Source organism: Pectinophora gossypiella, chromosome 1, assembly GCF_024362695.1.
Source record: "Pectinophora gossypiella chromosome 1, ilPecGoss1.1, whole genome shotgun sequence".
Lineage (NCBI taxonomy): Eukaryota > Metazoa > Arthropoda > Insecta > Lepidoptera > Gelechiidae > Pectinophora > Pectinophora gossypiella.
In genome coordinates, this window is record NC_065404.1 from 12924749 (window position 1) to 12934979 (window position 10231).

At 37.6% G+C, this 10231-nt stretch overlaps 1 protein-coding gene across 1 annotated transcript; it reads left to right on the forward strand.

Annotated features, from left to right (window-relative positions):
• The first annotated feature begins 2280 nt into the window (after positions 1-2280).
• LOC126367540 (piggyBac transposable element-derived protein 3-like) lies at positions 2281-3506 on the forward strand. The gene is made up of 2 exons (XM_050011154.1): positions 2281-2875; positions 2984-3506. Exons 1-2 carry the CDS (start codon positions 2689-2691, stop codon positions 3211-3213), a joined length of 417 nt encoding a protein of 138 aa, XP_049867111.1. The 5' UTR covers positions 2281-2688; the 3' UTR covers positions 3214-3506.
• The last annotated feature ends 6725 nt before the right edge of the window (positions 3507-10231 follow it).

Consider the following 10231-nt stretch of genomic DNA (forward strand, 5'->3'; position numbering starts at 1 on the left):
TGGCTAAAAAACCGTTCGGACGGCGATGGCGCGGAAGCTGAGTGGAAATTTCTAACCATACGTACTATCTAGATGGTAAATTATCTTGAGATGGTCAGCAGGAACACAGATTTGTCGCGCGGAAATGGCCTGTAATCATTTATGGAGTGGAAATGTGTGGTCATACATTTATTTTTATATTGAGTTCTAAATTCACACAAAGCCCACACACACAGAAAGCTCGGTGAGGTGTGGGTACTTAGTTCATCATGCGATGAACGTACCTACTCTGACTACCTGTAGGCATAATAATCGTCAGCTTATGTTGAGTTCTAGATTTCCACCAGCGACTTTGTCCGACTAGAATTTTGATTTATATATGTGTCAGTTTTCATCTAAGTCGATCGAACAGTTAAGGCGTTAAATGGCAAACATCGATTATTTTATTAGCTGCCAGGTACTTCGAAAGTTTTAATGGCGAAGTACTTACATCTGTTGATTAAAAATGATTAGTAACTAAGTAGTTACTAATCTTAATGAATCAACAGACATTAAAAGTGACAAATTAATATTGTTTCATTTGTTTATATCATATTTTCAATACAAATTCATTAAACCGCACACACACACACGCACACACACACACACACACACACACACACACACACACATGACACAAGACACTCTTTAAAAATTCTCTACCATGTTTGTCCCGACATTGTAATTTTATTATTGTGGAAGCAGAAACGAAAGTACCCATTATGTTACTTTATGAAAGACATGACATTTTTAATTAAATTATTTTACACAATTATTTATAATATTATAATAACACGCTTATATTTTTTAAATGTTTTCTATAAAGAGTGCCAGCTAAGCTAGGGCGAATGAATCGATTGATAAAAGTAAGTATGGCATTAAGATAAGCGAATCTGTTGTCATTTTGTCAGCTTATGTCAATCCCATACCTGTTCCATCGAAAACGTAACCGAAACACTTAATTTGACTTATTCTAAACCCTCTAAAATATTGTCTTATCTAGACCCGAGGTAAATGCTACAACATACATACATAAACAGCTGCTATATATTTTTCACTGCTGGGCACTAGCCTCCCCTCAATCAAACGGAGAGGGAATGGAGCATACTCCACCACGCTACTCCACTGTGGGTTGTTGATGGTGTAACTAATAAATAGTTAGTTAACTCACGCCATTCTCGTCTTTCCACCATAGAAATACTGAAACTATGAAATGGCGATAGCCACTACAGAATCACAGATTTATAAAATTAACTACTGTTATTATCGACTGCTATCATATGCTAATACACATCACAACACTAGCTTACGTAGGTAATTCGACAGATCTTATTCTTACCGCGCATTGAGACGATTGTTAAATGTTATCTATATTGAAATATTATAATCCCTAATTGTACTTCAATAGTAAGTACTTAATATTTATTGTAATAGTAACTAGTTCAATCTTTCAATACTCGTCAATACTACTCATTATACGTAATAACATGAAGTACACTCGACAATATTAACATCAATCGTTGAATTAACCGTCTCTGGGCGTGTGAGCCGAAAAGTTGACAAATGAGCATCAATAAGCAAACCGTCCGTGCGACTGCTGGCGTGGAGCGACTAGCGATTTGGCTACCAAGCTTCTGAGGGTTCGAATAGCATTTACTAAATTCAGATATGAAAAACTTATGACAATAACGCAATGAAACTACTAGAAACATGAAATGGTCTTTTTTTAACTAAGTAATAAAGATATCCATTATAACCCTTCGAATAGAATACAAATATATGGATTTTAGTTGCTTAATTAATCGCATAATATTATATGTAGCTTATAGCGGTCTCGAAAGTAAAACGCATTTTGTCTAGGTCCTCGAATTTGCCACCCCTTTCTTTAAAATAAGAATAAGAATGAAATAATTTATTATCCTGTGCTCTAGTATGTAAGTCACTTCTCGCCAGCAGTTGCACAAGTGTATCAAAAGGAAATGAATCTGATATACAGGAAGTAGGACATTGATTCAATTGAGACCGCCAGCGCCATTGTGACTCTCGGTCGAGTCATGGTCAGTTTTAACTACGCTCACTGTACTTTGCATAATTACATGGATTTATTTCGTTGAGTGTACTTTTTGTATTACCTAGAGAATAAAATTGTTATATATATTTCTGAAAGCTTACCCAAATGATTTTAATTACTGTTGATAGTAAATCCATTCCTGTGAACAATAAAATCGTCTTATTAGTAAATAAGCAAAGTTTAGACATTAACCCAGATTCCCCTACTGGCCTTTTAAACGCCCGCCAATACTTATCAAATCTACCCTCGATTATTTGTAGAATTAATGTTTTCTACCCTAGTTATCTCTGCGTTATTCTCCTTAGTGTTAATTAAACTTCATGACAGTAACTTGTTAATGCTATTTGTGTGCCTATTTTCAATTAATTTTGCGGTTTTAAGTGACAGTTAATAAAATATTTCGAAATATGGCTTCTAAGAGGTAAGTTTTTATTAGTTTTTCGAGATATTATTGTTTATTACTTATAGCTTTATTGAGACGTAAGTACATATTAGTCAAGAAATGGAAAATAAAGTATCTTACAAGAGTTTTTTATATCAATTTTGATCTTGAAAGTTTATGGTCGTTTAAACGCCCAGTAGGAGAATCAACGTCTGTTATGTTTTTCAGGCCGCGCTATATGAAACCGTTGAGATTGATTGAAATTATCGAAGAGCTGGAGTGTATTGACGATAACGATCAATTACCAAGTGGCGTAGCTATTTTACCACCTGAAAATGCGAACGCTGATGTAACTGATGAGGATTCTGGAGGCGAAGAAGTTGTAACTTGGCATAATCTTCTAGGTAAGCTAGTAAGCGAAATAGTTATACATTTGTTCATAATACATTTATTACCATTACACAGTTATTTATTAGTTTTTATATATTGATTCAAATTGTTGGGTTTTTCAGGTTCTCAGCTGAAAGCTCAAGCGGACCTGATCTATTCAGACGACGAATCTTTTGACATTGAACATGAATTGCCTTTGTCTACGATAGCCAAAAGAAGATGTACAGGCATTGTATCTATTGATGAAGCTGCGGATCCCCCGGAACAGACTATATCAAATGTCACTGCACCTACCGAATGTGATACACCTCTTATAGCCGTGACAGTGCCACGTAATCAAAAATATCAGTGAAGGAATCGTCACAATGCACATAGATTCCTAGAGGGGCAAAAAATCGAGATTGAGCTGACCAAAATATAGGACCAGCATCAGGGGGGAAAATGGTATTTTCCATTGCTGTGTCATTGCCTCGACATGGCTGTTCACAATGCTTGGCAGTTGTACAAGGCTGATAGTGGCGAATATTATCATCTGACTTATCGCAGGGCGGTAGCAAGAAGCTTACTGGAGAACTCTGGTGACGTATCAAAAAACGGAAAAGCGTGGTCCACGTCCAACGTCAAGAAACTACCGTGAAACGTCCCGTTATGACAGAATGGAGCGCATCTGGTGGAATATAAAGAAAATCAGCTGAGGTGTGCTGTATGCAAGAAAAAAACTAATTATTTTTGTAAAAAATGTACTGTTTCTCTGCACCCCAAAGCATGTTTTCTTACACATCACACTGCCGAATAGTAGAAATATTATCATATTACAGTTAAAATGTTTATGTTGCAAATAAAAGTGCGCAAGAAAGCTTAAATTGTATTTTAATACAGCTATATTTCCTTGTGTATGTTAGTAGTGGATATTCCTACTGGGCGTTTAAACGGCCATGATTTTCCCGCTTTCCCAGAAGAGATAGATTTTATTCACTATTTTTCCGAAGACTTTGGCACCACAATAAAACACATATTGAAAAATTACGAAATCCGGAGACCATAAATAGTTTCAGGAGTAACTGGGTTAAATTATAAGGTCTAGTTATATATAGATAAAATACTTTATTGAGCACAATGAACACAAGATACAGATATAAGGACAACAGATACAGAAAGGCACAACGGGCGGCCTTATTGCTCATGCAGCAATTTCTTCCAGGCAATCTTTGGATACAGGAAAAAATTGAAAAAATATTAATAGAAGCGGGTTAGTGCATTCTAACATAATAAATAATTAAAAGAACTACCTAAGTATATGAAACAAGTACATTAACCTGTCTTTAATATACATTATATAAATATATATGAAAATAATGATAAAAAAATATATAATAGAATAGTTTGACTTCAAGATTCGGGCTAAAGATTTACTATCAAGATGATATGATTATTATTATGTAGATATAATTATTATAATGTATTTAATATATTGCACCTATTCTTCCGCAGTTATTCTAATACTACCTCTGGATTGGCTGAAAGAGATCTCTCTTAGAGATAAGTCCACCCTTGTAAACGTCCATTTCTTGTTTGTGGTGTAACTAATTGTTAAGTGCAATAAAGTATTATAAAGTATATTATGATTGGGAAATTTCAACAAGTCAGGTACAAAAAAGACCCACGCCTTTGTTAGGTACAAATACTGTCAATATAGCATATATTATAACACACAACATAACATCATGCCTGAAGAAGTAGGTATAGTATATATACCCACTACATGCTAGCTATGTTTAAGTCACATGGTAATATGGGCCCACTTATTGCCACAGTTCAAAACCGTGACATACGGACTACCCCAGAAACATAAAGACTACACTAAGAATATAGACTCAGATACGTTACTCAAAATAACATTAATTTGCAAAAAAAGTCTAATTTAATAAACCACCAACAAAAATAATAATAATCTCAACCCCCTTTTCCAAAGCATTTGCGTCACAAACTACTCATATAAACTCCAATTAACTGCTAACCCAATAATTTTTGGCGAAATAAAAATTAATCAGTGCTAAAGGAGGGTTCGCATTAGAGAATGATTTAGTCCGAGAGTACGGGAGTCCATAGCCCCTTGCAATTAGTTCCCGGGAACAATGTGCAGTGATTTTTGTGCGCCCCGCCATCTGGCGTCGTGCGCGCAATATCGGTAATTGATTCTCATCATCACGGAAATGGAATAGTCTGTAGGTATTTTGTTCAGATAGGTATACGGGAAATGTAGGTTTGTGTGAGGTTGTCTTACGATTCCCTGATTTTGGTGGAGGCGAGACCTATTTTAGGGACATTACCGACAATATACATAAATAAGGTAACAATATTCCAATGGTTATTGTTGTAATACGAATGAAAGATTACTTAATGTTAATTATCCAAAGAAAAACGAGTACTTAGCGTTCTAAATAATTTGATGCCTGAGTTTTATATCAACATTTTTCACTTATAATATATTAATTCCATAGTGTTTGCAATTATCTCACATCATGATTTTGTAAAAAAAAATCCGTCGCAAAATTAATCCACCTTTATTCAGGTTTCATAAATTAAAATGAAAAAGTAACAAACGTAAAAATGTGAAAGCATTAATGTATTTTTATAAACATACAGGTAACATTGATAAATAATAATTCTTATAAACGTTGTCTAAAGAAGAATATTGCTTTATAATTAAAATTTCCCAACAGAGTAATATTGAAGGCACTCATTTTAATTTGCCAGCATTACGTGCGCTGGCTGTTTATTGGTGACGGGAAATTAATATTTCGCGCGATATCAAAAGTTCACGCTCAACTAGCCACCCCGGGGGCAGGTCGCAATAACTACACAGCGAGCACCTGAGCAAATGCGCTTATATTATTATTTTTCACCTTGTATTACGGAGATCAAAGGTTGCCAAGGCGCTCGGGGACGCCGGGCGCGGGGCGAGCGGGATTATCGCGAATTATTCACGTGCCATAAATCGCAAATTACATCGCAACACGTGCCTGCAATATTGCGTCCCGCGGGCCGAGCACTCTAAACAATCGCCACCCGAGCTGAATTTTAAAATATTGGAAACCAACTCGCTACATTAAAACGATTAAAGCGCGATCCACTACAAATTCCGGCTATTGTTTCAAATTTTTCCATCGACTGAAACGTGTAATTCAACACGTGTAAACTCCCAGATGGCACGAAATGAATAAGCAAATAATACGACACGACGTGTCGGCGGCATGTTTACCGGTAAACAATTAATTCGGCGTCACTAAACAAATAGCGTCATTGGGGTTCTGGTGGGGCTCGTATAGGCGTTTATTCGAGCACCTATTAAATTCTGAATGCGAGGTTAATCCGCAATTACCGCCTAGTTATCGCCGGAAGACGGCGGAGATAGTTAGGGCCCGGAAAATATTCCGTTCACTAATTATTCCGCGTAATTAAACGCGAGCATTATCGCGCGCCGCCGCCGCCACCTGCCGCATTGTGCGCGCGTGATTTACTGCGATCCCGTCGCGATTCCGTTGCGATTCCACGCCGGGGCCCCGGCGCTTTTTGCACCAATTAATTGTCGAATTGCTCGTATTTAATAATTGCCACGAAATTAATGTGAAGTGCCCGATCGATGAGTTACGGCCGTAAGAACTTTGGCGCGTTAAAAACTTTCGGTTGGTCTGTTTCAAGTTTGGCTGGAACAATAATTACTGAAATTGTATTTCAATTCTGGAGGGCCCATTCATTTAGCAGATTAACTTTCTCCCAAACGTATCACCCCAAAATACGGGTATTTTCCTCATCTAATGAGCGACCCGATTTGCTAACGCAAAATTCCGTCCCGCATTTTCCGGCGTCGGAAACGGAACGCAAAATATCTGGCTGGCAAGATGAGAAATAATACAACAATATGGGCCTCGGTATCAGGCCTCTCTGGGTCCACTCTTATTACGGAACCACGGCCTCTAATTTGCTACCGGGAATTTTTCTTATTTTTCCGTTGCCCCCGACGACGGCAGCGTCTTAAATTAGAGTGCGTTTATTAAAAAAGGTGGATTTATATAAAAAGTAATGTAATGTGTACTACGTATTTATAGCATACTGTAAATATAATAAACACTGGTACACATAAGCATCATTTATTTAAATTGACTTTAGAACGATCTTGAGTCATAATCTATTGAATGTATTTACCCAAGAGCCTTGTTATTCACCTACTTAATACGTGGATTTTATCAATTTTAAATACGCTTATCACCAACATACATACATAAACTCACGCCTATTTCCCACCGAGGTAAGCAGAGACTATGGAATGCCATTATCTCCCAAGTATTTTTTTACGACATAAACAAGAAAACATCCGCGTACACACTCGTAAATATTGTAACAATAATATGTACCAACCTGAAAGAACCACATCTTATGTTCCTTTCCCATTTTTACGCCTCAGATAGATGCTTGACTGGAAAAACTGTACATAATTATTTTTTAATTACTGGACGTATTTTCCTTGGTTCGTGTGTATTTAAGTAAAGCTCATTAGTAATTATGAAGGCTGGAACGGACGCGGCGAGTATCCCGGGAGTAATTAAAGACCGGAGTCCCGAGGGCGAAACCCTGAGGAAATCGAAATTATATTTTGTCCCTTTTTATTATGAATTTCACTGGAGGGTATATAGGCTGTTAGTGACATCGCAACGAAAAATTTGACGGGTGATTCAGACCATGATTCTGAGTTGATATCTAGTGGAAATTTCCATCGCAAAAGTATGGAACTGCAAAATAATGTACAAAAAGACAAACAAATCTTGAATGTTGCGACGGAAAATTCCACTTGATATTAACTCAGAATCATGGTCAAAATCACTCCCCTCAGTATTTGGCACGATGTAGGAAATGAATATATAATATAGGAAAACAAACTCTATGCCACACTAATTTTGAAGATTGATCATGTAGACGTCGATTAAAATAAACAATAAATTCGCACTAGGTAAAAATATTATATATTCAAATGGCACTGTGGTCTACTGAATAAAATATTTATGTTATTTATCAATAACAATATAGCATTAATAATTATTCATTACACATAATTATATCACTAACTGTGACTGTGACTGTGTCTGTGTGTGCTTATTAACTGTGCGCGCCTAGTACTCGTAACAAAAACACTTTGTTTCTGAAAACAACTTTTAAGTGATGTTATTGTCTTGTCTTTGTGTGTGGCGTCTTTTTAAAGTAAAACAATTGTATTATATTCTATTCTATAAAACATTATAAAATGCTCTGTAACCACACCGAAACACCATCACCAGTAAAATACTCAGTATATTCTATAACAACATGCCTCGGACAATAATCCATACATTCATATTTCATTTTATTTATTAGTTAGAGCACTAACAGCAAAAGAGTGCTATGCAGAAGCGGGAATACGAAAATTAGTTTTATTTCTCCAATCGATCTTCCGACCTTTCGACTCGGCATTTGTTAATGAGGTAAAAAACAAGAGTAGATCACCCGCGCAACGAGGCCACAAAGCCGGTGGAATTAATGACACCGGCTGAAAAACCACGATGAGTAAGTGATCTTCCTCACCGCACGATACGATATCGCATAGATCTGCGATGTTAGGATAAGGTAAAAAAATGTTTATTTCAGTTTTTTTTTGACGTGACTTATTGTAGATTTGCCGCAGATGGCCACACAGGCCTGAAGGTGCCCAGTTGGGTGCGAACCTCGGCTCAGGACGACGTCTGAGAGGAAAATATTTGAAAGAATCAATCGACCCTAGCGGGTCGATAGCGATAAGCGCTGAATGAGGGACATCGTCGACCACGCCGGCGGGGTCGGTATCGGGGTCCTGAAGTGTTTGGTGTCGCGAGCTGATAGGCTGCCTCTATGTTTAGAGGCTACCTGTATGGCTAGAGATTTATTTCAGTAACTCGTGTGAGTTACTGAAATTACTGTGCAGTAATTTATAGGCTAGGGTAAGACCTTCCTAGTAGGTATCAAGGAGCCATAGCCAAGTTGCTAACATTTCGAACGAACGAGTCGGTTGCGCGCATAACCCGTCCAAATTAAATGAACACCTTACTTGCATACCTGTGAGATGTCATTATTACTCCTCTGATTCGCCCGATCCAAACGCTGAGCCAAGTTGGCTAGGTTAGACGTTTGACCATTTTTTGATAAAATCATACATAAATCATTATTTCGTATAAATTCTATGCACACGTTCTGACGTTCACTGGATAGGAACCCTCTCCCCATTTTTCCAATCTAGTAGTTAATGTCTTATATGGCAAATATACAACAAATCACCCCAAAAAGGGACCTATATCTAGTTTCAATACTGCACGAATCGCGTCGATAAAGTGTATTTAAGTGCTAAAAAGATATACTTAAGCAAGGAATTTTAGTTCATTTACCCTATATTCAAATGTTGGTTGTTTAATCAAACGAATCGCGTCGCGTTGTGGGGAAGGTCGCTTATATTTGAGAGGAAAAGGCGCGAGACAAGTGGTTTTGTGCCGAGGTTGTCGGTGGTTGTTTTACCGCGGGTTGCAGGTTGTTACCGCTAATGAGGTCAATAGTGTAGGACGTCTCTATCGCTGTGTTTTAATTGTTCGTCGCTGTTTACTGTAATTAAATGTGCAATGTGAACTCGTGAGTTGTAGGTGAAGTTTTGAAAGATGTATTTAGGCGGTTATCACACGCTGCAGGCGCGGTCGCGGTTAGCGGTGAAGCGTTCGGCAAGATAGTATTGAGTTGTAAGTATGTAAACCCATGATTCTTAACACACGAGAACCACCTTACCGCACCGACGACCGCGCGGTCGACCGCGCCGTTTGATACCCGCCTTACATATACCTCTATAAACTTGCGATTTTGTGTTGTTTTAATCCCTATTGGGGTCAGCAGAGAAAATCAACAGAAGACTACAGAGTACATATTAACGACATTATAGATCTATGGAAAATTCTAAAAAAAAAAACAATTTGCCAGCAGATAAAATTTAATCTATGATAATGACGATGATGAATCCATATAAACAACAAAACAATACTATATAAGTTACGCTTGTATCAGAACACTTCGAGAGCGGCCTCTGTGGTCCAGTGGTTGAGCGTTGGACTCACGATCCGGAGGCCCCGGGTTCGAATCCCGGTGGGGACATATCACAAAAATCACTTTGTGATCCCTAGTTTGGTTAGGACATTACAGGCTGATCACCTGATTGTCCGAAAGTAAGATGATCCGTGCTTCGGAAGGCACGTTAAGCTGTTGGTCCCGGTTACTACTTACTGATGTAAGTAAGTAGTCGTTACATGAGTCATGTCAGGGGCCTT

Coding starts and splice junctions, on each gene's coding strand:
- LOC126367540 (XM_050011154.1), top strand. CDS start 2,689: ATGTTTTTCAGGCCGCGCTATATGAAACCGTTGAGATTGATTGAAATT. Junction 2,876..2,983: donor AACTTGGCATAATCTTCTAG/GTAAGCTAGTAA, acceptor TGGGTTTTTCAG/GTTCTCAGCTGAAAGCTCAA.